General features: G+C 43.7%; 1 protein-coding gene and 1 long non-coding RNA gene across 4 annotated transcripts; both read right to left on the minus strand.

Annotated features, from left to right (window-relative positions):
* Window positions 1-1175: 1175 nt before the first annotated feature.
* Window positions 1176-19561, minus strand: MGST3 (microsomal glutathione S-transferase 3). Of its 3 annotated transcripts, none has more exons than XM_004326009.4 (6): window positions 19414-19561; window positions 6555-6678; window positions 5357-5430; window positions 4455-4512; window positions 2131-2203; window positions 1176-1421 (listed from the first exon to the last, which is right to left on the minus strand). In XM_004326009.4, exons 2-6 carry the CDS (start codon window positions 6669-6671, stop codon window positions 1285-1287), a joined length of 459 nt encoding a protein of 152 aa, XP_004326057.1. In that variant the 5' UTR covers window positions 6672-6678; window positions 19414-19561; the 3' UTR covers window positions 1176-1284. The 3 variants fall into 3 exon arrangements, with proteins under 3 accessions (XP_004326057.1, XP_019787421.1, XP_019787404.1); XM_019931862.3 differs by having other exon boundaries at window positions 19283-19415; XM_019931845.3 differs by lacking the exon at window positions 19414-19561 and adding an exon at window positions 8471-8604.
* Window positions 19562-20619: 1058 nt separating this feature from the next.
* LOC141278746 (uncharacterized) lies at window positions 20620-25522 on the minus strand. Its single transcript, XR_012331883.1, has 3 exons — window positions 25458-25522; window positions 23177-23239; window positions 20620-20862 (listed from the first exon to the last, which is right to left on the minus strand). It is a non-coding gene; the product is annotated as an uncharacterized lncRNA (long non-coding RNA).
* Window positions 25523-27400: the final 1878 nt, after the last annotated feature.

A 27400-nucleotide genomic window follows, 5' to 3' on the forward strand; every position in this document is an offset into this window, starting at 1 on the left:
CTGATGAGAAAAGAAACCTTAACAAGTTCTCCAGTCTCTTTAGGTGCATTTCTTATCAAACAAAAACCAAAAAGGCAAAAATCAAAATAAAATCAACCCAAACCACAACCCTAGCTTATTACAAATTTTTAATTATATTATCTTTTTAAGTCAGGAACAAAAAAACCATACTATTCATCACCACCATCATTTCATAAAGGGACATTTTAATGTAAAAAAGAATACAAGTTAAAGCTTTATGAAAACAGTCCTCATTTTTCTTATTTTGCTCTCCACTGGTGAAAATTTCTCATGAACCAACACTGATCTAGTCCAGCTTTTTCATCCAATGCCCTGAGGACTCCAGGCAGTCACCTGGCCAAAGCTGACCATCTTCAATTGCTGACCAGGGCATTCTATCCTTAAATGTTTTAGCTCCTCAAAGTGGTAGTGGGGTACAATGGAAAAAGCATGGATTTGAGAGTCAGGCCTGGGTTCAAATCCTATCTAATCCTCAAAGGCTACTGAACACTTGAAATGTGGTTAGAGCAACTAAAGAGCTGATATTTTTGTTTGTTTTATTTATATAGTATAGCATAAATTTAAATGTAAATAGTCCTATGTGGCTAGTGGCTGTATTGGAAAGCACAGATCTAGACACTATTACGGTCAAGTAGTTTAGGGCCACATTCATTTCTGGAACAGCCATCTCATTCTGCCAACTCGCATTGTTCTCCAAGTCAGCTAAAACCTTTTAAGTCTTCCATATTTTGTTGCTAAGGGTGTCCTTCCCCATTTGTACCTATGCAATCAGATCTTTGCATCCAAATGCAGGAAATTAGATTCATCTCTATTAAGTTTCATAACCTTAAATTTAGTCTATCATTTCAGTTTTTAAGCATTAGAAGCAATCTTCAATCGAGATTTTTTAAAAATCCTATTGTTATCCTATGTATTAGCAGTAAAAGACTGCTAGCAGTAAAAGACTTTCTTCGAGCCCCAGTTTTTCACTGCTGTGGCCTGACTATGAACATATTTCCACAATTAGACCTTTTTCTAGCTCACACATTAAGTAAACATCCTCTGGCAGGGTGAGAAGGGGTGCTTAATACCTGTGGCCCCTCTCTCATCTACTAGGAACAGGCTACTTATATTTTAGATAAAGACTCAAAAAAAAATAAGTGATAGAGTCAGGGTTAGGTATGAGGCTGACGCCAGGTAAGTTTTTATTTAGGGGAAAAAAAAAGTCACTGAAAATAAAAGTCACTCAAAATGAATGAGAGTTTCGAAACACCCTATAACTCTTTAATGGCAGCTTTTGCACCCACTGCTCAAGCCAGTTCTAACCCAACCAAGATGCTGGAAAGCAGAGCACACAGAGGTGCCCATCAGGCCAATGAGGGCGATGAAGCTCAGGGCTCCCCGTTTCCGCTTTCTAGGTTCTAAAAAAGAGGAAAGAGCAGAAGTTACTGGGGGTGTTCCACAGTGACAATGCTGTCAACATCCACCAGCCATTCTGTCAAGGCACCTGGAGCTGTACGTTAGACCATCTAGTCTTAGGAGGTCAACCAGCTCTTCAGCCTAAGCTGTCAGTATGGCAGATACTGTACGCAAAGTCGTGTGCCACAACAGTATTGAACTTTAAAACACATTATGGGATAATAATTAGAGCACCTTTGCTCCAGGATCTTTTGGAGTTTTCCCTCTCCCAAGAGGTAAGGACAGCCAGAAGAATCTCTTCCCCCTTCTCTCAGGCACACCATTTATAGCACTGATTAGGAGCAGGGCATCTGGGCTCAGACTGCCTGGGTTTGAATCCTGACTTTCCAGTTTACACTTAGTAGCTCTGTGATCTAGAGTCTTAATCTTTCTCAGCCTCAGTTTCCTCATCTATAAAATAATATTATCTATGTCATAGAATTGTTGTAAGGCTAAACAGCATATGCAAGGTTCTTAGAACAGCAATTGACACACTGAAAATGCAAAATGCGCTTTGTTACTATTCAAAGGTTAATAAAAAGAAAGAAGATAACAGATCTTTCACCTAAATATCAAGTTACTTTCCCTTTTCTTAAAGCCCTGCTAAACAGGATAATATAGTAGTATAAGATTCTAAATTTGTTTCCTTGACAGATGTCAATATGTCCTTACCTCCTGTGTAATAGCCATAAGCATAAAGAACTCGTCCAACAATCCAGGCCAAGCCCAAGCCAGAAACTACACGCTAAAATAAAAGGGCTCCGTTAGTTATTTGCATGAAAGAAACAGGCAGAATTTTATTAACATCTAGGATTGATTACACAATGTTTTAACAAAAAGTTAACAGTTTCATGGATATAGTAAAATACTCCCTACCAAAGTCAGGGTAGAATGAAGTTGTTTCAGTCAGGAAAATCAAAGCACTGTGATCCTTCTATGAACTGCTCAGAGACCTGGGAGGTGATTGCTGGCCTTCTCCTAGGTAGGTGGGATGGGAGGAACCTCCCGGCCTGCCCCAGGGGACTCAATGTGCTAGAGCGCAGGGGAAGGAGAGGCAGGCCTGGGGGTCACAGAGTAAGCCAGGAGAGGAAACCGACTGAAAGGCAGGACTAGGGGAGGAGCCCTGCGGACAGGAGATGGACTGTGCACTCCACAGCTGTGTGCTGCTTCGTCTCAGCCAGGTCCCCCCTGGGAGGGCTCTGAGGGGCTGTGCTGCGGCCCACGCATAGGCATGGGGCTCCACTAGAAACAGTCGGGGGAGTGTGTCATGTTGTGAATCCCAGAACATGTGGTGTTGGAGGGGAAAGTCTCCCCATTCCCAACACCCTTGGGAAGAGAGAGTGAAAACTCATGCAAGATGGGAAATCCTTCCATTTGGACACCCTGCTGGGGTGACGAACCCATTTGGTCTAAAGGAGACGGGAGAGGAAGAGAGAGGGTGTGTGAGGACGTGAGTCACTGTGCGTCACTGTCCCCAACTGTCTTTTCAATTTAGCAGTGGCATCAGTGGGGGTGAGGTTCCTACTTTATGATTTTTATTTGGTTTTTTTTTGATGATTTAATGGAAGTTAAGTATCAGTAGGAGAATGAAACAACTATAAATAAACCCCCAGGCACACAAGTCACTATCTAGAAGCTCTGTAGTTTCTGCCTGGTCTCTCTTTAAAGTCGCATAATTACCGTCAACCCGGGAACAATATCAGGTGCTTGTCTTCAGAGTAGTCTTAGAGTATTTCCAAGAACTAAGCACAAGGAATGGGATCTAGGGGAGTGGGACAGCAATGGGGCTGGGGTGGACATCAGGTGACACCTAGAGAGACCAGCTAGTCTGTTTAGACCAGCTAGCCTAGTTACTTGCTAGGATTGGGGCTCTCTAGAGGCACAGGAAAGAAATATCTTCTCTAAGAGAGTAGCAGACTTTTCTTTGAAACAAATACAAGACTTTGAGGTCATGAACTATAGATGTGCCATTCTGGCAGCTGACAAAAAAAGCACAAGGCCATTCAGGTACAGACCAGAGGCTTCTGAAAGTCTCAGAACCAGAAATGTGGGGTGCCAGCACTCCGGTCTGAACTCAGTGGAGGGGAAACCTGGGCCCTGGAAAGGAAACACTTTCTGTGTAAGGCAAGACCCCAATGGCAACTAATCAGGCTCAGATAAACTTGCTTTATTTAGATAAGGTGTAGTGCAGACCAAACCTAAGGCTCACAAGGGCCTTAGCGGCCCACAAGGCCCCGAGGTCCACCCTCACCTCCAGCCCTCGCCTCCTGCTCACCACTGAAGCCGCCCTACTCACTGTGCACCACACAGACCGGCCAGGCTCCTGCCCCAGGGCCTCGCCCTTGCTCGTCTCCTGCCTGGAGGTGTCTGGAGACATCTGCAGCACCTGCTCCCTCACCTACTGCTTAAGTGTCACCTTCGCAACAAGGCGCTCCTCCTGACTGTCCCACTCAGCACTGTCCCCCCCAGTCCCCAGGCACTCCCTTTCCACCACCCCTGCTTTTGCTTCCTCTGTGGGGCGCATCACCTTCTAACATGCTACACGATGTCCTTGAATTGCTTTTTGTCTGCGACCCCCAACTAAGAGTCAGCTCCACGAAACCAGGAGTCTTTGCCTGTTTTGTTCACTGCAGTAACTTCCGGTGTCCAGGAAATGTTCGTTGCATGAATAATGTGGCAAAGGAAAACTCAATGGACATGAACCTCCTAGGATCAGAGAGACCTGGGTTCAAATTCTGATTCATCTACTCTGTAGCTATTTGATCTTGAGAAAGTTACATAGTATCCAAGAGGTTTCTCCTTATCTGTAAAAAAACGGGAAAAATGCTACCTACTTTAAGGAACTTTGTAAGAAGTAACTGAAATTCTTTTAAATACATGGTGCATAGACATTGAAGATGTTCATTAAATTTTCATTTCCTCTTCCCTCCTGAATGGCTCAGTGAATTAAATCTATTCAATCTAATTAGATGAACCCCCTCCCCGGAAAAACTTACTGGGTGGTAAACACCTCCGACAGCTAGAAAAAATAAGAAGGGAGGGTACACTTCCAACCTGGAATAGATAAAAAAAAAGTTTTTTTTTCCTTTTAAGTGCTCTATATAAGTATGTCTACGTAAAACTAAGAACCCTTTACATTCTTACTTGCCAAGTTAGAAACTTGAGAATAAAAATAAACATTGACCAGAGGCGGAAGGCCTGACCACTAAGATCCACCTTCTTTTGCTCTGCTTGGGATTAGATTAGAGGTAACTCAGAACACAGTGAGTCAAAGACCTCAAATCTAACAAACTGATGAGGCGAATTAGAGTAGATTTCCTTGCAGAGCTCAAAGCCTCTCACCCCCTAGGCTGAGAGATTCAGTATCAGTTTAGAGTGAACTTGCTGCAAATACCGCAGAAGAGTAATGCAGCATTAAATTCATATTTGAAAAGGGCATTGGGGGAGGGATGCAGTGGGAGTTTGGGTTTAGCAGGTGCAAGCTATTATATATAGAATGGATAAACAACAAGGTCCTACTGTATAGCACAGGGAACTATATTCAATATGCTGTAATAAACTATAATGGAAAAGAATATCAAAAAAGAATATATATAACTGAATCATTTGGCTGTACAGCAGAAATTAACAACATTGTAAATCAATTTTACTTCAATTAAAAATAAAAGAAATGGAAGAAAAAAAGAAAAGGTTATCTAGAATCCCACCATCCTAACAACTCTTAATTTTGCTTAATATTTAATCTGTTCACTTATACATTTGTAATGATACTTTTAATGAGTATTCATGATCATCATCGTTGCTATTACTCAGCAAACAGAGTACCAAGGGTTGAGGTGTTGTACAGAAAACACCCGCTCTGCAGATGTCTTGGGGGCCGGGCAGGGCCAGCACTCACGTGTTCTGGTGGGCCCGCTGAATGCAGTTGAAGAGGTGTCCGTTTTCAGGGTCAGTGCTATACATTGTAGGATACTGTTAAAACAAAGTGTGTGTGATCAAATGGTCAAGTGTAGCATTCAGTGTTGAGAGTTAAAATCCACCTTAAAGATAATGTATCCCAAAGCATCTTCTGCCATAACCTTGGTAAGATGATCATTCAGTTTCTGCTTACATGCATGTGGTGACAGAGGCCTCATTCTCAGAGGCAGATTCAATCTGTGTCTATTAATATCCAGCGACGAGAATATATGTCTGTGCCATTCAAGGGATAGAGGCAGCTTGTGCCGAATTCAGGGTTTTTGTTGACGTTATGCCATCACGGGTGGCTTTGGGATGTATTACAAGGATGCCATTGGGAAATAGCTCCTTCCCAAGAGTCAGCAAATACCACATCCTTTTATGGTTCCCCTTAATGGGGGAACAGAAACTGAGTGTGTGAGAGTTTTAATGTGTCCATCAAAATAATAAACTAGACATGAAAACTTTAAAAGGAGCTCTAATTAGAAATTGCTCAAAAGAAGTAGACATTTAAAATTGCTCACCAGGGACAGCTTCAGTAATTATCCCTTCTAGATCAGCTAGAGCTAAAGGAAGCATTCAACAGACCTCCTCCCTATGTCTGATGTCCAGACACAGGCTAACTCAGCACCATGTGCTTCGTTTCTACTTGGGAAACAGGAAAATCACCAGAAGACATCATTTTAAAGTGGCACACCAGGAAACAACTGCTATTTAACCCCCTCCAACCCCTGTTTTTTTTTTTGGCCTCGCTGTGCAGCTTGTGGGATCTTAGTTCCCTAAACAGGGATCGAACCTGGGCCCTTGGCAGTGAAAACGCAGAGTCCTAACCACTGGACAGCCCGGGAATTTCCTATTTAACCCCCTTTAGAAAATAACTGTCTTCCTAGCAAAGAGCTCCAGCCAAAAGCACACCTGGTCTTTTTACAGAAGAGACAAAAGTAAAACAAGATGGAAATGACTCTCCAGAAGGGCCCCATATTTCTCGGCTTCCTCCTGCCAGACAGGTGCAGAATTTCTAATAGGAACAGGCCGGAAACTGCCACCACTGACCACTAGCACCTCACCTTTCCCTCCACAACTGAAAACAAGTTCTTGCCGCGACGAACCCACAGAGGCACCGCTGTGTTCCCACTCACCTCCACTTTGTACTTCTTGCGGGCCTTGGAAACGTTGATGGCTAGATGAGTTACCATTAGGAAGCTGGCAGCACCAGTTAGAATCACGAAACCATATTCCTTAGAGAGGACAGCCATCCTGACTCTGTGGGAGAAAGAACACATTAGGCCGCCACCTGGCACTGTGGGCTCCAAGCTGCAGGAGGCCTCAAGAGTGGGATGTTTTGTTACCAGCAAACATATCCCTACAGATCAAAAAGAGGCGTGAGCGATCTGGTGGTTCTAAGAGGTAGAGATATTACTGTATACCGATATTACTGTATACCACCCAACAGAATTAAAAAATGATTCAAGTCTGCAATATACACACAGAAAAGTTCACGATCACATTGTATATTCTCTTTTGCGCCTGAGTTCTTTTGATCAACATCGCATGTATGAGATTTATCTAAACCACTGCAGTAGTCATTGCTATTGGATGGTCTGGCCACTAAAAACCACAATTTAAAAAAATACTTAGCAAGGCAAAATGCTAAAAGATATACTAAGTTACACAGAGAGAGAGAGACAGAGAGAGAGAGAGAGAGAAAGAAAGAGAGAGGGAAAGAGAAAGAAACAGGATATAGTCAGTAAGTACACAGTGATTCCAAGTTTTTCGCTTGTATGTCTGTTGGCATCGGGGACACTCAGGGCAGGAACCCTAGGGCCTCCCTTGGATCCTGAGACACGTGCTGGTACAGCAGCAGAAATATCACACTGGTAGGGAAGGGATCAGTTATAGTTCTTTGAAAGCCAGAGCAAGGCTCTGGGCAGCTCTTGGAGAACCCAGATTCTTCATCAAATTAATGCTTCAAAACTAACCCCATGATGTGTTCTAGTGTCTGCAATGCAGCTTATTTTGAAATGCATCAAAAAATGATGATGCAAGCTAATACAGCAAAATATTAATGCTAGAACCTGGGTGGTAGCTATATGGATGTTCACTATACAATTCTTCCAACTTTTCTGCATGTTTGAAAAATTTCATATGAAATGTTTGGAGAAAAAGCTCATATCAGCATTTTTCAGTGTTCAGCAATTTCAGCTCTTTTAGCTCTTGTCCTGCTCCAGGAGGAAAGAAGAAAGAAGGAAAGAAACAGACTGGAGATCAAGGAGAGGAAAACCTGCTGGGTGGGAAGAAGCCCTAATAAATTCAGAGTAAGTTAGTGCTGCCCTCCAGTCTCTCTGAGCACTGATCACCAGATGTCTGAAGGGTCAGAGCACGGCAGGACACAGAGAAATAGCTACAATGCTTCCAGAGATCCTTAGCTGCTGTCCCATCACGTGTATGGCTGCCACAGGCCAACAGCTCCTGTGTGTTTAAAATTTCCATCCCTGGGAATTCCCTGGTGGTCCAGTAGTTAGGACTCCGCGATCCCACTGCAGGGGACACAGGTTCGATCCCTGGTCAGGGAACTAAGATCCCGCATGCCACATGGCGTGGCCAAAGAAAAAAAAATTCCACCCCTAAAACTGTTTGGCTGCAATCTCTCCTGAAAGCCTGGGAAGGTTACCCTGCTCCAAAATGTTTTAGCCATCCTCACAAACAACCCAACAAGATGCTAATATCCCTATTTTCCAAAGAGCACCCAGAGGTTAAGTAATATTCCCAAGGTCTAAAAGAGAAAGTATCCGATTTGGGATTCAAATTTAGGTTCCAATTCAGTTCCAATGTCCCCTTTCAATCCCACTTGATGATTTAGAGCTGAACTGACATTGGGATCACAGAATCTTTCTCAGTGTGGAATTTGGGGCCAGCAAACAGGTCAGTTCTTTAAAAGTAAGCTTCCCTTAGGTCTGCAAAATAACATTTGGAACCAAAATCCTAAAACCTGCCCATCCCCAACCATGTTTCACAATAATTCCCGTTAGTTTCCCCTGCCATATTCTTTCTTTACCTGGAGCTGCTTGTGGAGAGGCACCCAGCATTCCCTCCTCCGGGACAGGGGACACACACACTGGAAAGGGCCATCCCCAGGACTCAGCATGGGAATCACCTCCAGGTCAGCCTCTCCTGGGCCATCTTGTGTGGCTGTGGAGAGCAAGGAGTCTTTGGCTGCCTTCCAAGCTTCCCTGCCCTCATTCTCTTTTAGAATTAGTCCTTTCCAGAGTTTAGAAAATCAGCTTGGGGAGGAAGCTTTGGTAGTAGTTATTAAAACAAAAATATGGGGTGAATACTGAACACCTCTTTGAAAATAAATAAATATGACTACCTGATATCCCTGGAGTTCAACCCATCTGGGCCAAACAGGCAACTGAAAATGGAGCTGTCTCTAACTTTGTCAAAAGCCACCTGTTTAAGAACGATACAATTAAGCATATCTGGTTTAGGTCAAAGTGTGCAAGTTGAAAGTCTGTTCAGACCTCACCTTTAGACAGGCGACTAGGCTCTCACACAGCCTGGGGTCACCTTGTGTTGGTGCAGACTTTTCAGCTCATTTTTCATCTCCCCCCAAATCCCATAAGCTCCATTTTACAGAAAAGGAAATGGAGGCTCAGGTAGAGAGATGAGGGCAGAGCTAAGACCAGAGCAGGTTTTAGAATTCTTCCCCAAATACTCCAGCTAGCCCAGGCAAAACATATTCGGTGGCTCGGTCACTGGCCTCTGTTTTTCTGGCCTGTAAGGATTTGGGTAGGAGAAGCTAGGTGGCAGGACAGAGAAGTATCTTTGGAGTAGATGTTTCTGTTGCAGGCAATGAACACTCAGAAAGGCAACCGCTTAAAAACCTGCAATTAGAAATTAATGTTTACTACTGACCTCCTCTTCCAAAGTATAAATGCAACCCGGGAGGTTACACTCTTAGGCAGTCACACCCTAGTAAAGTGACTCTCTTGACACTTTGCTATGGTGATAGGTACTGAGGGGAAAAGAATCTAGGTGAGGGCAAGCAGAGCCAGGAACAAGACCTTTGAAGGACAGAGGATTTACAGTAAGGGAGACCCAGAGTCCGATGCTAAAATGGGTAGTGTGCAAAGGACAGTGTAATTGGTCAGGAAACAGTGAGCGTACTAGGGGCGGGAGGAGAGAGGCGGCCCTCCCTAAGGCTCTCCCTGCAGGAGCCCTGGACACACCTGCATAGGTGCTGGAGCCAAGCCTGTTCAGCGCCCCCCACACACACCTCCTTGCACTTTCACCACGTGAGGAGCCCTGCTTCACAGGCCATTGTAGCCAGCACTTCCCAGCTGGTGTGATCAGGGCTAGAACAGAGAGAGCAGCCAATTGCATCAGATACTAAGCTCCCGTGAGGGAGGGACCGTGTGTGTCTGGCATCCCCCGTGCCAAGCACAGAGTGTGTGCTTATAGAAAGCTGTGGAATAAATGAAGCAAGCTGTAAGTCCAGGTTGCTTTCAGAATGCCTCCTCTGCTCTGCACAGTGCCTGGCATAAAGTGTGTGCCTAACCCATGTCAGTTTCCTTTTTCCCTCCCAAAGCCTCTACTGAAACACTGGAAGCAACTGGATGTATGAATTCCTGGAGAAAGAGGAGATCAGAACACAGAGAAAAGCTCTGTCGCTACAGCTGCTGAAAACATAAATCCAGTAGGGACTGCAAAACGCTTAAGTCTTGTCCTTTAAGGAAAGAATCAGTTTAATTCACTTAGGGTTCAAAAAAAACTTTGTCATTTGCTGAAATCTTATTTTCTGAGGGCAAAGAGATGCACGCTCCCGCCCCGTCGTGGGTGTGGGTGCGTACACTGGCGAAAGGGGAGGCACCTCGGCTCACAGCAGCCACGTTCCAGGCAGCTCCAGCCACGCCCGAGGTTGGGCCGATCCGCAGCTAGCCGATAGCTCCCAGAGCACAGGCTTGAGAAGCTGATACGTGCAACACAACCTCTTTCTGACATGAGCACACATTCGGACTGCACACTATAGTTTGTTGATTACATACCTGCTCTGTGTCACTGGCAACCCCTATATCCACCCAACAAGATAAGGTTCTTGGGGGTGGGAACTCTGCCCTAGAGTTTGCCTTCTACATGGTGATAGACACACAGCAGTCCAGTGGTCCTTTTGGAGCTGAACTTTCATGACTGGTATAGATTACTTTGTAACTCACTTTGTTGTATAAGAGCACTTGTTAATTATCACGCAGTTTCCGAGGTTAGTTGCACACCAGCTGTAAAGATTAAAATTTATGATTTGTACAAATAAAAATTTATTTAGTTACTTGGTAGTATTACACGCTGCTGGGAGAAGTGTAAACCAGAACCACCTGGAGGACAGCCTGGTGGCAGGCAATATACTTTACATTGTTCATAACCTTTTGCTCATTAATTCTACTGGGAATCTATCCTGGGGTAATAATCAGGAAGGCAAACAGAGTTGGTTCAAAGACATTCACTTCAGCACTATTTATAACAGCAAAAACAGAAATGGTATAGATGTCCAAACAAAGAGGACTAATTAAATAAATAATATATCTGTAAAACAGAATAGTATATAACCATTAAAAATGGTGAAACATTAAAGATGGTGAAACAGACTTAATATACAGCATGTTAAATTAAAAAAAGAAAACAAAGAGTATATCTAGTTTTCTCAATAATAGAAAAAAATTAAAGAAGAAAATATCAAAATCATAAGCATAGCTATTTCCAGATGGCTGAATTATAGATTTTCCTTTGTACCTTTCTATAATGTGCAAAATAAGCAAATATATACCAAAAAAGTTATGTAAAAAAATGGCCTGACAATAATTAGTAATTGAGGAGACAGGAGGAATAGACAGTATGTTACAAAGGAACCAAAGAATCGGACCTGATTTTTAGCTTGAATCCTGTCACTTATCCACTATGTGCACTATAGAGACAGCCTTGCAGGTAAGTTTTGGAATCACATTGTCTGGGTTTAGAACCTGGATCTCATATTCCTAGCTGTGTGTCCTCGGGAAAATTACTCAACGTCTTTCAAGCATCCTTGGTTTCCTCACTTGTTAATTGGAGATAATCACGGCACCTACCCCACACCATATAGTTGTTGTAAAGATTAAATGGGGACACTGTCTCTAAACACCCATCAGGATGCCTGTCACATAGTAAGTACTCAATAAATGTTATATATCAGGTTATACTATGTGTGCTAATGTTCCGTTAACTGTCTCTGCCCTGATTCAGTGATAAAAGCGGATGTTTCGAATACATGATGATGAGATACATTTAAGAATTTATAATTTAGAATTATCATTTTAAAATAGCAAACAAAGCTTAGAACTACATATATTCCCCTCCTTTTTGAACTCTTAATAGCCAGCCATGTTATAATCTATTATCTGAAGGGCAGGAGTATTCAGAAGGAAGCAGTCTTCTAGTACAGACTATGGAAATCAGCAAACTGCAGTCATGCAGACCCTCCCTGTAGCCAGACATGCTTATCCCCGCATGGGGCTGAGCACACATTCATTTACTTGTTCAAGTTTATTGAGTGCCTACTATGTGCTACTCAGTGGGCCCATGCTGGGGATGAGGTGAACAAGCCAGACTTTGGTCCCTGCCCTCAGGAAGCTCGTGTTTTACTGGGGGAAGCAGGCAAATAAGTAAACAAATACCCAATTCCAGATTTTTCCTTCATACCAACGATCAGAAACTGTGTACAAATCCCCCCAACCCCCCAAGAAAATGAAACTAAAAGGGTTGGGGAGAGGCAGAGATAGGACAGAAGTGTTTCTGTTCTGTCTTCACTTATTAGTAACTACAGAGGTGTATGTTCCTAGTTAACTGTTTCCTGGCAGGCTTGAGTCAAAATAGTTCAGTTGAGAGAACATTAAGTCGAAGGTTTAAAAGGAATTAGTTTTTCTTTTTATTTAGGAAATTCGTGTCACTTATTTAACGATAGAGATCCTTTTGGGAATGTTTTGTTTGTTTGTTTATTTTGCGGTACGCGGGCCTCTCACTGCTGTGGCCTCTCCCGTTGCGGAGCACAAGCTCCGGATGCGCAGGCTCAGCGGCCATGGCTCACAGGCCCAGCCGCTCCGCGGCATGTGGGATCTTCCCAGACCGGGGCACAAACCCGTGTCCCCTGCATCGGCAGGTGGACTCTCAACCACTGTGCCACTAGGGAAGCCCCCCAGTGGATTTTTAAAAAGCTACAAGGCACCATTGTAAAGTCTTACTTTAGAGTGATCAAGCTTGGACTTCAAATGAGGCAGTGTTGGTCTCACCCCTAGGAGGTATGCTCTATTCCAGTGCCTGAGTTAGCCACATGGAGTTTCATTATGATATTTGGCTAAGGTACTCTCCTATAGGAATGTGACTGACAGATTCACCTGGAAGCATAACTACTCCAGCGCTTATACTTCGCTCAACTTTTCCTCCAATTCCTGCTTCTGCCACCACTTGCCTTATCTCACTGGGGCAGGGGTTCCTTCAGTTACAAAAGGGTGACTCAGAGAACTTCCTGAACTACATTCAACGGAATACTCCTGGGGTAAAGCTCTCCTTCACTTATTTACTCCACTCCATCTTAGCTGCCAATAGAAATTCCCCAGGACACAATCAACACTGCACAAATGGAGCAAAAGGTAGGCTTTATCAGTTGGGCACGGGCCTCAAATAATTTATGACTTCTGAGCCATGAAGTTACAACTTATCTTCTCCTAAATGAAAATCTATCAAATGTCTTAAGGGAGAGAGGATTTCAACTTTCAGCTCTCTCTTTGCCCTCAAACAAATAAAAACCAGTGTGGACAATGGTAACCCTTACTTCCATTTGCAAGATTGCTCCCCTCCAACTGTACTGCAATTTCTCAGCAGTCTTTTTTTTTTTTTTTTTAATGCATCAGGAATGGGACAATGCTAAAGCACTTATAGACTGACTTGGAGCCATTCCCCAATGTTTCATTAAAATACGTATTTGGCTGCTGTATTATTAATCCAATCTTCCTTTTATATGGTCCTTCATTTTATTTTATTTTAAAAATTTAGCTATTTTATTTATTTATTTTTAACTGTGTTTGGTCTTCATTGCTGCGTGAGGCTTTCTCTAGCTGCGGCGAGCGGGTGCTACTCTCCCTTGCAGTGCGCAGGCTTCTCATTGCGGTGGCGTCTCCTGTTGCAGAGCACGGGCTCTAGGTGTGCAGGCTTCAGTAGTTGTGCCACGTGGGCTCAGTAGTTGTAGCTCACAGGCTCTAGAGCGCAGGCTCAGTAGTTGTGGCGCACAGGCTTAGTGGCTCCAGGGCATGTGGGATCTTCCCAGACAGGGCTCGAACCCATGTCCCCTGCATTGGCAGGCGGATTCTTCACCACTTTGCCACCAGGGAAGCCCCGGTCCTTTCTTTTACATGGCATTTTCATGAGAATAATACAAGGATGGTAACTTACAGGGCTTCATCTGATCACATCAAATGGACCACCATGAGTCCCCAACACTGGGAGGTTCCAAAAACTCTGAGGTTGTGCTAGGGGTCTACTCAGCCTGTACTCTTTTAATGAGGTAGCTGTCCAGCCTCGTTTCTGCCTCCAAATGTATCTACAAAGGAATAGTCCTCAAAATTATTTCTAGGCAAGGCAGCTGAGCCCATATAAAGCTAAATGGAAGAGGTATGGGAACATTATATGTATAACTGATTCACTTTGTTATAAAGCAGAAACTAACACACTATTGTAAAGCAATTATACTCTAATAAAGATGTAAAAAAAAAAGCTAAATGGAGAAACTTGAGATCCTAGAGGCAAGCAGCACAAAAGTAATTCCCTGTTTCCATGATGGGAGAGAAAAAAAGGAGAGTCACAGAATTTCTTTGGGTCCATCCTACATTTTCAGAACGCCAGTCTGGTCACTTCTACAGTACACAGATGATAAAATCTGTTTGAGTGTCAAAGTCTCAAATGGCAGTGAGATTTTAAAAAGAGTACACGGGGGCTACCCTGGTGGCACAGTGGTTAAGAATCCACCTGCCAATGCAGGGGACATGGGTTCGAGCCCTGGTCCAGGAAGATCCCACATGCCGCAGGGCAACTAAGCTTGTGCGCCACAACTACTGAGCCTGCGTTCTAGAGCCTGTGAGCCACAACTACTGAGCCTGCGCTCTAGAGCCTGTGAGCCACAACTACTGAGCCTGCGCTCTAGAGCCTGTGAGCCACAACTACTGAGCCTGCGCTCTAGAGCCTGTGAGCCACAACTACTGAGCCTGCGCTCTAGAGCCCACGAGCCACAACTACCGAGGCCCGCGCACCTGGAGCCCGTGCCCCGCAACAAGAGAAGCCACCGCAACGAGAAGACCACGCACCACAACGAAGAGTAGCCCCTGCTCGCCGCAACTAGAGAAAGCCTGCGCGCAGCAAGGAAGACCCAATGCAGTCAAAAACAAATAAATAAAATAAATAAATTTATTTAAAATAATTAAAAAAAGAGTACATGGACAGTTGAGAGAAGGAATAATAACCATGTGAAGAAAAATAACTATTCCCCACAATTGTTTTGCATATTCAGTAAATATCACTCCAAGGGCTAAAAATGAAAAGTTAGTTGAATAGGCAGGCCATTATTTGTCCAGCCTTGAATATTAACTCAAGTGAGGCAAACAGCAGAGGCAGGTAATAAAGTGGGTCTTTCCCGGTTTCTCATATTCTTTAATTCCTCATCAGTGTTGCTGGCAGAACACTTGGAAAGTGGAAGCACACTACAAGTTAGGGGGATGGAAGATCTGTCTTCTTAAGAGATAAATGTCCTATAAATTCAAATATATTCAATTTTATAGTTAAGTGGCCACAGCTTGGAATATAAAATATTCAAGTTCCACATGTCATTTTAATTCCAACACTCTCGTGAACTGTCAGTGCTGAGGACAACTACATTACTGCACTGGCTGAGAGCGGGAGGAGGGAGGGAAGGACCAGCTTGATGCTCAAGTCCAAGTGAACGTTTCCTGGTTACGTGGGATGAGCCTGCACTGACACAAATAAACTTTGTTAAGGCCAAATAAGCAAATAACCTGCTCTTTTCTTCTCTGGAGTCTGACTTCTGTGCGAAAAGGCACTAGACACATATGCTTAACTGAGTCTCCCCTGGGAAAAACTGGTAATTCAGCTCTTCAGGAATCTAAGAATAGTAGATTGTAAGACAGAACAAATCCTAGGTTCCCCTGTTTGTAGGATGACAAACTTTCCCAAACAGACTCTTGACCCAAAAGGCCGTATGGGTGAGAGTTCCTTGATGTGCTGACCTAAAAGCCCTGAGCCACGCTGGACCATCTGGAGCCCAGCCTCCAGGGAGCTGTGATCCCAGGGACAGGCTGCAGGACATTTCCTATAGTCTGAAGGCACCAATCTCAGAGGACAGGGAAGAGAATGGGGAGAAGTTATGGGATGCAGAAGAAAATAAAAATCTTGTAACAATTCATTCAAGGGAGCTGATCTGACAAAGTCAATGCAGGACAAAGTGTTTCACCTAAATGGAATGCTCACTTTAAGTCCACATCTACCACCTTCCTCAGTAGTGCCTTAGAATGATTCCTTTCCTGATGTATCCCCTACTGAATGCTGGGTACCACGTGCAGTGCAGGGCTACAATAGTGAACAAGACTGAGAAAGAAGGTCCTGACCTTCCAGAATACAGAGTCAAATGGAGGGAGACAACTTAGGAGGATCATGAAACAGGAAGGTAACAGATTGAGCTAAGGGCTCTGAAGGATGTAACAGTGATGTGAGAGTGAGCACACAGGTAGAGAAAACAGCAAGTACACAGGCACGGAGACAGGAAAGGGGTTTACTTGTATAAGGATGAAAAGGAGACCAGTGTTGGCTGAAGGGTAGTGGTATAACCTAGAGGAAGAGTGGTAGGAGAAATCAATGATTATTAATAACACATTATTAGCACATATATTACTTAATATGTGTCAAACACTAAGTAGTTCATCAATATTAACTCATTTAAGCCCTCACAGCATCCCTATGATATATTATTACTCCATTTTACAGATGAAGAAACTGAACATCAGAGAGGTTTAGTAATCTGCCCAGGGACACGCAGCTATAACAGAGAAAGCCTGGATTCACACACAGCCAGGCAGTCTGGCTCCACAGTTATGCTCTCAACCCTTGGCTGTATTGTCTCTCAATGAGGTTGGGGAGCAAGTTTGACCACACTTGACCTCTTTTGAAACTTTTCTACCTCTCCGGACCCTCTCCTGAGCATAAAATATATTAACGAGAACAGAAAGCTAATAATTTACTCCAAGTCTGTGACTGATTAAAGCCTGAGAGCTTTCTAATTGGAAGAAGAAAAAAACTTGGAAAAGGTCCAAAAAGGAACTTTTTTTTTTTTTCCTTTTTAATGAGTGTCAGCACTGCAGTATGACAGGAGGAGAGATTACAGGGGAAAAAAATCCTCCAAACTTTCGGGCATTCGGGTTTGCAAAGGGCAAAGCAACACAAAAATTGGCACTTCATTTTTACATCACGATTTCCATACAACCTGTCCCTTAACTGGCATTATATAGGAACTGAGGGGCAGAGTGAAACTAAGCCCTGACTTCCCAAAGAGGAAAAGAAAAATCTCTAATGAGTCACATGGACACCATTTGGATTTTCCATCACAAGAAATGTGGGTGGACTGTATGCAGTGACTTCTTAGCAGCTGCTGAACAAGTCCCCACCAGGCTACCAGCCATTCTGAATGAAGGAACTGCATAGGCTGCAGGTTCCTGCCTGAAACAGGGGTCTAACTCTTCAGGCCTGTCTGTACTTAGAATGAAGTTGTGTCACAATCATTCACATTTCTTAGGCTGGAGAAATAAAATAACACTATTAAATTAAAAAGAGTGAACTAAGTCACCAAAGTATTAGAACACATGTTCCAGTTAATAAATGGGTCGACTCTAGAAGGAACTCATAGAGTAACATGGGACGGATGATTCTAAACGCTGAACTCCTTAAAGGTATTTGCAAATGTATTTGGAAGGTAGTACAACTTCCCCATAGGAAGATAGGCACATAGACAGTGTAAGAGAGAGCGAGGGAAACGCAAAAATTCTATTTTACATAGCAGTAAACTACCTGGTAACTGCTGAATTCTTCTTTTTCAGAAGGATGGTATACTCATAAGTAGTATTAATGAAACCAGTTGTAAAAACCGTAGCAGTATATTCTTTTAAACACATATTGCTTTAAAAAACGCTAAATGGTTCATGGTCCATTGTGGTTGGCAAGGGTGATCTGAATACAGATTCAGAATATTTAAATAGAAATATAGGGAAGAATATATTTAAATATTGCTAGCTGTGCAGTAGGCACTAAATTACTCTTTGACACATTGATTTGTCATTCACTTCATTCCAGATTTCTCCACATAGGTTCAGTGTCTTTGCTATCCTCCAGGTTAAGAGGCTCCCCTTCATGGACTGTGTCTCTGCAGAACTCTAAACTGGCAGGATTAAGTCTAAATAAGGGGGAAGGCTGCCCTTCTCCAGTTTTGTTCCTTAATCTAAGGAGTCCCCTGCAGTGCCGTTTCTATGGCTGGGCACAGTACCTCTACACAGTACCTCTGTTTTATATGTAGTAACATCATTTGCGGGGGGATTCACTTGACAAAGTTTTCTATTTCTGTAACACTGGCAGGAGGGAAGCTTTACAGAACGTCTTCCCCAGCTGAAAGTATTTGTTTGGGTTTTAGATGTAAACTTATTTAACTCTGTTAAATTTAACTCCCGTGAGAATAAACGTTCTTGATCCCCTGACTCAGATACTATGCTCTCAACACTGAATTCGTTGACCTAAACATAGTCTGTAATTTTGACCAATAACCTTGGGTGCTTCCCAGAAACTGTAGGCTCCCAGCGATCTACAGATCTCCCAAGAGATGCCCTTGCTTCCACCGACAGAGGAATCGAAGATCTGCGGCAATTCCACATGACCACGCCCAGGTCTACAGCACCTGCAAAGAGCCATATATCTGCAGAGCAGTAACTGTCCTTCCCTCCAGATCTCCCTTTCTCCAGTTAGCGGATTAAAGCCGCAAGCCCGTAGTTCTTTTCCTACCCACCCTCCTGTCTCTGCTTTCCTTTTACCTCCCTTTCCACACTCACTTGTCCCCTAAGCTACAATGTAGCGGTAAACTCGTGACTCCCAAGGAAAGTGACAGCAGAAGCCAGAACTTCGGAGAATGACTTACCAACCAGCCTCCAGCCCCTTCCACCGCCCCGCAGCTGCCCCACCGCTGTGGCCCTAGCGCTCCCTGCAGCAACACCAGATGAGGGAAATTCTCTGAAATCAACCTCAACGAAGATTCCGCCTCCTCTCCTGCTCTAAGGCAGCCGTAGGAAATGACCCACTCGTAGGTTCCAATTCAAACATACGACAAACGTTTCTATGAAACCGGAGGAAAACAAACACAATTCCCTGGGAGGCCCTCCCGGAATGTCCCTAGCAACACATGCACATCCGCAGCTGGCGCAGCGCTCGCAGGCCACTTTAAAAACCTGTGTTACCGATCAGGCCTGCACTGCCAGCTGTCCCTGCAGTGCCCTGCCCGCCCCTCCTGTGCACCAGAGATGCAGTTGGCAAGGTCAGGTGGGCTCTGGGAGGCAGAAAGAAGGAGCCCGGCGTCCGCACAGCCCAGGGAGAGGAGGAGAGAAAAGGAAGTAACTGAGGAAGGGTTGACCTTGAGAATTTCCCTGAGTTTCAGATAGCGTGGCCGGCCCAGCTTAGACGCTCCAAACCCACTACATCATGGGGAGGATGGAGGGCAAAGGGGATGGGAAGGTAGAAAGAAACCTACAGACAAGAAGGGAGAGAGAGAGCGAGTCCCTATTCAGCTTGGGATGGCCGAGATATGGGCGGTGCCCAGCGCAGGAGCTGAAATGCCTCCGAGGCCCACGCTCCTCGCTGCCCGCAGGTGCGGGGACTCACCCGGATCACCTTCGCTCGGCTGGTGCAGAACGCAGTGCGCAGCGGAACTGTAGGTGCGGCACCCTTGGCCTCCTGAAGAGTGGGGCGTGGCCCGGAGTAGTCCCCGCCCTCTCCCGGGGCAGCGCGAGGCCACGCCCTGGAGGCGGGGCTCTGGGTGTCAGAGCTGAGTATTGCTTCTGGGCCGCTGGTCTTGAGGCAGAGACTGCATTTTCTTCCTCCTCACCGTGGTCCACAGATTTACCTCTCTTACTCCCAAATGCATTTATCTGTTCCTTTCTGCAAAGGCCCTCGTGGCCGCCTTCCTAAACTGTCCCAGCCAGTTCATACTTCTCGGGCTGAGTTTGCAGCACGGTAGCACGGTAATAATTTATCCCCAGCAGAGCCACCGTAGCTTGCTTCTAGGGGCTCTGGGGTGAGGGCGGGGACACGGGTTTGCAGGGCGCGTGCGGACAAGGGGCAGGGCACCAGAGCCGGGCTGCAAGGCTGGGATGGGTGCGTTCTGGCTGCGTCTAGGGTGTGCGGGGCGCTCAGTGTCTCAGGTTGCTACAGTCGCCAAGTGAAGGGATTTAGGGATGTTAGAGCCTATTTCCCTAACTAATGTTGTTAGTTTTGCGAAGATCCGGAGGCGAGCCCTGCCCGTGTGGTGGCCGCACCCATCCTCGCCCACGCCGCCCGCTCACCGGGGTCCAGCTCTTCGGGAACTAGACCGCACCGCTTCGGGGATCCACAGATCTTCGATAGCGAATACAGGCCTCAGTTAGGCCCTCTAGTCCAAGTCCGATGAGGTCTTGAGTGAGGCCTGCAATTAGGGTCGAGCCGGAGGGAGTAGAGCTTGCATCTAAGTGCCGTTAACTCAGCCTTGGAACCGCCGACGGCAGAAGGCACCAAACTTTACAGTTTTCACGTGCCTTAAGTGCGCCCGTCACCCCTTTCCTCTGGATACCCCACATCCTACTAGGGATTGCCACATCTGGGCCACCCCTAGTGTCTCTTATGTGGGAGTACTTCCCCTCTCTACGAGAGCCTGTGCTTCCAGGTTGAGGTGTAGAAAGGCTGGAATCTGTATTTTACAAGGCTGTAGGCTGGGTGTTGGTTCCTTTTTGTTGATTTGTCATATCCACACATCCGGAAGTATTTTGAGGTCTCTTAAAATCTTTTTTTTTTTTTTTTTTTTTTTTTTTTTTTGCGGTACGCGGGCCTATGGCTCACGGGCCCAGCCGCTCCGCGGCATGTGGGATCCTCCCGGACCGGGGCACGAACCCGCGTCCCCTGCATAGGCAGGCGGACTCTCAACCACTGCGCCACCAGGGAAGCCCTCTTAAAATCTTTATGATTGTTGTTTAAACAACTTCCAACCATTCTCACGCTTTTAACTTTTTCAGTACAAGAAGGCCTTACATGGTAGGGTTTCTGGCATGTTGATTGTAAAGGACTTGTTTTCACTGAACACTGCAAGTAGAAAAAGTAGGAAAGCATTTTTACATTATTGAGGGACATTTTTTCCCCCTTGCGTCTATAGACTGACGGTGTTCTCTGTTGTACTCTTTGTCTACCTCCCCCCACCCCTCCCCACGCAAACCTCATTTCATATGTTGAAACCTAATCCCCTCTGCCCTGGTATTCATGGCTTGGGCCTTTGCCAGGTATTAGTTCGTGAGGGTAGAGCCCTCATCAATGGGATTAGTGTCCCTATAAAAGAGACCCCAGAGAGCTCCCTTGGCCCTTCTGTTGTGTGAGGACACAGGCAAGACAGCCATTTATGAACCACGAAGTAGGCTTTCATCAGACACTGAATCTGCCAGCACCTTGATCTTTGCCTTCCCAGGCTCCAGAATTTGGAGAAATAAATGTTTGCTGTTTAAGTAACCCATCCTATGGCATTTTTGTTATAGCAACAAGTCAGAAGACACTTACTGACTGTTCTATATAAGAAGACATGGCCTGAGGTGGTAGAAGGAATGATTGAAGAGTCAAGAGCATAATTCTGGCCCCTCCTTTCCCAGTTATCCCTGTTTGACACAGACAAATACTTAACCACACAGGACCTTACTTTTAAAAAATCTCAAGAGTAATATTTGTTTATTGCAGACATTTTGGAAAATATGGGGAAAAAATCCACAAGAAGCAAAAATGGAATCATACTGTATATACTTTTTGTTGTCTGCTTTTTCCATTTCATAAATTATAAACCATTTCCCTTTTTCTTTCTTGAACAGTTTATTCTGCAGCATTATTTGGTACTGATTGCACATCATTTCACAGCATGTACATACCAATCCCCTCTTGTTGGAACTAGCTTGTTTTCAATTCTTTACTATTACAAGCAACATATAACCTTGTAGATAAATCTGTATGCGTGCTCTTATTTCTTTTGGCTAAATACCCTTAAAGAGGAATTTCTGGTTCAGAGAATACATACATTTTAAGGTCTTTTGATATCTATTAACAAGATGCACTCCAGGAAAAGATTTATAATCTCCAACACTGAATATTAGATATCATTTTCCTCCATCTCACAGTGAGGATAAGACCTGTCTCACAAGGTTGTTGTGAAGTTCAAATGAAATGAGGACAGAAGTCCTACATTCCTTTTGCCACAGGATAATATATTTTGCAAGTTCCTTTATAACAACATGAATTATGATGTAGAACACTTTGGCTCAGAGGTTACTCTGTCCCTACTTCACTCACCATTGGTTCTTTCTCCATTTACAATGTCTTCTTCCAAGCCTCTTCATAAAGTCACCATTGACCTCGTAAGCTCTCTCTATCCTTGGATTCTCAAACATTGCTCTCTCCAGATTCTTTTCTTTCTGCTCTCCTTTACTAGTTCCTCTTCATCAACCTGCAGCTTCAGACGTATTCAAAATTCTCCAAAGTGCTACCCTTTATTTTTTCTTCTCACTCTTCTCTTTGATGAGTCTCTTCTTTGACTCTCTTATTGGTTGCATCCACTCCTGTGGTTATTTGGGTTTTTAGAGGCCAAACACTCATCTCTTTTGGGAAAATCCCTCATTTTATGTATGTTCTTTGTAGGTAGTGCTTATCAAAATATACAAGTTGAAAGGCAATTCTTCCTCTCCCTCATTTCAGAAGAGATAAGGGGGTGAGCACATGCCTTCATCTTTGCCAATCAGATGTTACTTCCAAGAGAATGAACAGCAACAAGGGGACATTTGGAGTTCTCATTCATTCACGTGGCTGCAGCAGTGGATGGACCAGGACTCTCCGAGGGGCTTTTCTGACCACTCCATTGAAAATTGCAACTTCTCTCTCCTCAAGGCACTCTTTATCCCCCTTCCTTGTTTTATTTTCTACCATCTGACATATTTTTGGATTTAATTAACCGATTTGTTTATGACCTGGGTGCCCCATTTGAATGTAAGTTGCATGAAGGTGGCGGTATTGACTCTTCACTGCTGTGTCCCCAGTGCTCTGAGGTGCCTGGCATGGAGTATGCACTCAATAACTCTCTGTTCAATGAATACACATATGGCTAGTTCTTGTTGTCTCACTGTCTGGAACTCCCTGGGTTTGTGACCTTTTCATGAAGCCTGTCCCTCCAGCCTACCAATGATTCTGGGAGTCCCCATAGCCTTCCAAGAAATACCCTATTTGGCGAGTTAACCAGAGTCAGTTTCTGTTTCAGGCAAACCACCTACTGTATTACAGGCTTCTAACCCACAGGGTAACTAAAACCACATTCATTACCTTTCCCAGCAAACCTGTATGTATTTCAGCAAAGGACATCCTAAGTAATTACCTTAGCTGGAAACTTAGCACCACTCCTTGTCTTTCACTCCCTGGGCTTGGGAATCAGATAGTCCTGCAATGGAATTCCAGAATAGTCATTTATTTAGCTGTGAGATTCTGGGGGGAAATTATATAAGTTCTCTGAAAATTTTTTTTTAATCTGCAAAATTAGTATACCAATTCCCATTTTGCTTGGCTTTTGTAAAAATAGCATAAAGTCTGGGCCTACTCTAGGCACTTAATAAATGCTGTTGTTATTAACCGATTCTTGTTGATAACACCTCAAAGCAGTCTCCCTTCTAGTCCCTCTGCCCTAGTTTATGCCTCAAGTCTCCTCTAACCTAGACAATTACAGTAACCTTTTAACTGCTTCTCTTTAGACATTCATCACCCAGCTACCATCATAGTTACCCTTCTAAAGCAGACCTCTCCTTTGGTGACTGACTAATGTCTTTAGGATGGAGTCCAGACTCTCCTACATGATATTTCAATATCCTTTAGCAGTGTAGCCTCAAACTGCTTTTCCAGAATCCTCTCATTTAACATCAATTTCATAAACATTTGTTGAATGCCTACTAGACACCAGGCAGGAACAGAACCTGCATTTTCATAGGGGAAATTGCCAGTAAAAACAAGATAATTACGAATCGTGACTGAGATTTCAACCTGAAGCTTTAGGAGGCATGGACAACTTCTGTCGTCTCTTTTGTGCTCTGCCACCCATGTGAAAAGAGCATGTTTCAGGAAGCCATTGCTTCTTCACTCTGAGTCCCAGAATGGGACACATGGCTTGCAGACCCAAACCTGATTTGCAATCTGGAGCCAAACTAGGCTGAACACAAACAAGGTCAGTCAAGCCTAGCACAAGCACAGCCAGCCTGCAGACTTGTATGTGAGGCATAAATATTTACTGTAACTCACTGTGAGTTTGTTAGTTATTTTAGCAAAACTGGAATAATACAGAGATAGAACCAAGAGAGCTTGTTTGTGGGCTGGATGTGTGGATAAGGAAAAGAAAGATATCAAGGCTTCTGTCTTGAGTAATATAATGGAGAAAGGCATCAGTTACCAAGGAATTACCAAGGTAGAGAAGATTGGTGGGGGAAGGAATTTGGGTTGGGGAGTCAAGTTCAGTTTTTGACATCTGTAATAGTCTGTGTAGGCTAACTGTTGTTGAACAAATAACCTTAAAATAGCAATGGCAGAACACAATAGATTTTTCTTTTCTTGTTCATAAAACAGTTCAATGTGAGTATTCAGTGAGTGATGTTTTTGTTCATTGATTCATGAATCCAAGCTCTTTCTGTCTTATGACTCTGCCCCGCTCTAGAGCTACATCCAGCTGTATGGGAAGCTAGGAAATGCTTGACTGGGAGCTCAAGGTAATAAGGATTTGGTGAACAACTAGCTAGTCTCTGCCACTGCATCTTATTTTGAGATACCTCTTAGATACCCAGGAGAAGACTGAGAGTTACTATAAGAGTCTGGCTCTCAGGTCTGAGCTTGAGATATACTTTTGGAAATGAAAGACATGTGGATGGTATTTAAGATCACATGTAGATGGAACAGAATGAGGTCAGGCTAGAGATCCCAACTGTTGGGCTCTTCAACATTTGGAGGTTGGTAAAGGAGGAGGAGCTGGCAAAGGAAAACAAGAAGAAGGTAAGAATTCATTACCAGTGAGGTAAGAGGGAAACCAAGGAGTGATTTACAAAGGCCAGAGAGGAAGAAGGAGTGGTCAACTGGCAAACGTTGCTGAAAGGTCAACTAAGATTTGGAAAGAGAAAGGACATGAATACGAGCAGCTTCAGAGGAGCCCCGTGGAAGGAAGAATGCTTGATTGAAGGGGGGTTGAAGAAAGAATTGCAGGAAGTATGAATATGAGGAAGTAGAGACATAAGAGTGTGTAGACAACTCTTTGATATGCTTGGCTGTGAAGGAAGTAGAAAAATAAAGGGTCAACAGGAAGATGATGAGTGGCCTAAATAAGGCAATAAGGAGAGATTTTGATGACGTAAGAAATGGTATAACTAAAGGAGGCAAATCCTTGGACAGCCAAGAGTAGATGGAAGAAGTGGAGAGACTGTACTGATAAGAGAGCTACTTTATAGTAGCAGGAGGGGAGAAAAAAAGATAAAAAGGATGTATTTTTACTAGGGAGATAGTATTAGGGAAGGACAGGTATCCCCATGTTTCCCTTCCTTCCAGGTGGAGGGAGCTCAGCTATTGTGGCTCTTAGTTTCCCTCTTTGTCCCTGCCCATGCTGTCCCTGGGAAGGTGAAATGACTTACTTGATTGGTGACTCTGGGAAGAATAAACTGAATATAGTTGGCTCAAGTTCACTTTTCTTACTCTTGGGAAGAGAAGATAAACACACATTTATCAGTCATACAAATAAATGTGAACACACACATATATATATATATATACACACACATGCTCTGTTTGGGCTGCTATAGCAAAATACCACAGACTGGGTGGCTTACAAAAACAATAGAAATTTAGTTCTCATGGTTCTGGAGGCTGGAAGTCCAAGATCAGGGTGCCAGCATGGTCAGGGGAGGGCCCTCTTCTGTGTCTTAGATTTCTCACTGTATCCTCTTCACCCTCATGACCTAATCACTCCCCAAAGGCCCCTTAACCTAATACCATCGTCTTGGAGGTTAGGATTTCAACATATGGATTTGCAAGGGGGACACAGATATTCATATCATAGAATATGTGTGTGTATATACAAACATATATATATTTATAGCTTTGTCTGCTGAAAGGGTAATGACATCCAAGTAGCAAAGAACACACCTAGGACCCAGATCCTGATTGTTTGATTTCTAAATACCATTCTCCACTAGGAGAAACCAGGGATTCTTGGGAAAATGGCTGAAACCTAGGTCAGCCTGGAAAATTTTGTTGTACTAAAAAGTAAAGGTGTGCTAATAAAAATTTGATATTTAATATAAATAAGGATAGTATGAAATTATAGTTACTTAAATAAAAATCTGTGAGCCATATTGATAATGTATAGGTAATATGTAAATGCACACATATATATATATATATATATGTATGTACATAGGAGGTATATGGGAGTTCTCTGTAATGTATAACTATTCTATAAGTTTGGAATTGTTATAAATTTAAAGTTAAAAATATTACAACTCCCATTGTCCTTACCCTGATAAAAATATTTTTAAAAATATAAAATTTTTATATGTATTGTACATTTAAATATATTTAACTCCCATCTTATCCAGCTTCTCATTCTCCCAATAGCACTTTTCAGTATCTATCACATTCTGTAATTTACATATTTATTATTGTTTGTCTTCCCTCCCCCACTGCTTCTTTAAAGGATGCAGGCTCCACAGTAGTTCACTGACATATGCTAGAGGGCCTAGAACATCATCCGGCATGTAGTAGGTGCTTAATAAATATTTATTGTTGAATGGATGAATGGACTAGAACTTTCTGGGTCTCATAGGTCATTATGGCTGACTCTCTGTGGGCCTTTCTCCTGGTTTCTTCAGAGGCACCGCTGCTGGCACTTCTCACGGTGCAGGTGATGTATATCATACCCTCAGCCTCTGGTTTTCCTGTGGTGTCTTTTGGTCAGATTTTCAGTAGGGTTCCCATCATCCTTCTAGGAGATCCTCTTTGGTCAGAATTTAGAAGGGCTCCAGGCCTGATCCCTCTCCATGTTGTGACCTACATGTGGTCCTTGGCAGCACTCATACATCATTTACCCTCATTAGGGAGGTAAGCAGGCTTCCAGTACAGTCTGGTCTTTCACCCATTCGATTTATCATTCTCCACACCAATCAACACATACCCCTCCAACTAGGGAACACCTGTTTAGCTCTTAAAGCAGTCTGCTTAAAGGTCCTCACACCATGCTTGAGGTGTGAAGGTAGCACCACTCACCTATACCCCTTGGGGATAGATGGGAACTTCAATACAGAAACCTTTTCCGAAGCCCTTTCTAATCTTCAACCTCCCAAACCCTTTTGTACTTTTGATAGGCATTACTCATTTAACTGGGTTTTGTAAACCTGCTTATACCTTCCTGCATGGTATTCTGTCTCTCCATTTACTTTGGTATCTGATACATGGTGTCTCAGTCAAAACTTCAGGTTTAACATCTTGTTGCACATGTAAATCCATGACCCACTGTGGCTCAAAGATATATTGCTACCAAATAAATAATTCATTAATCAAAAAGCAATTTCAAAATAAT

This window comes from Tursiops truncatus, chromosome 1, assembly GCF_011762595.2.
Source record: "Tursiops truncatus isolate mTurTru1 chromosome 1, mTurTru1.mat.Y, whole genome shotgun sequence".
Lineage (NCBI taxonomy): Eukaryota > Metazoa > Chordata > Mammalia > Artiodactyla > Delphinidae > Tursiops > Tursiops truncatus.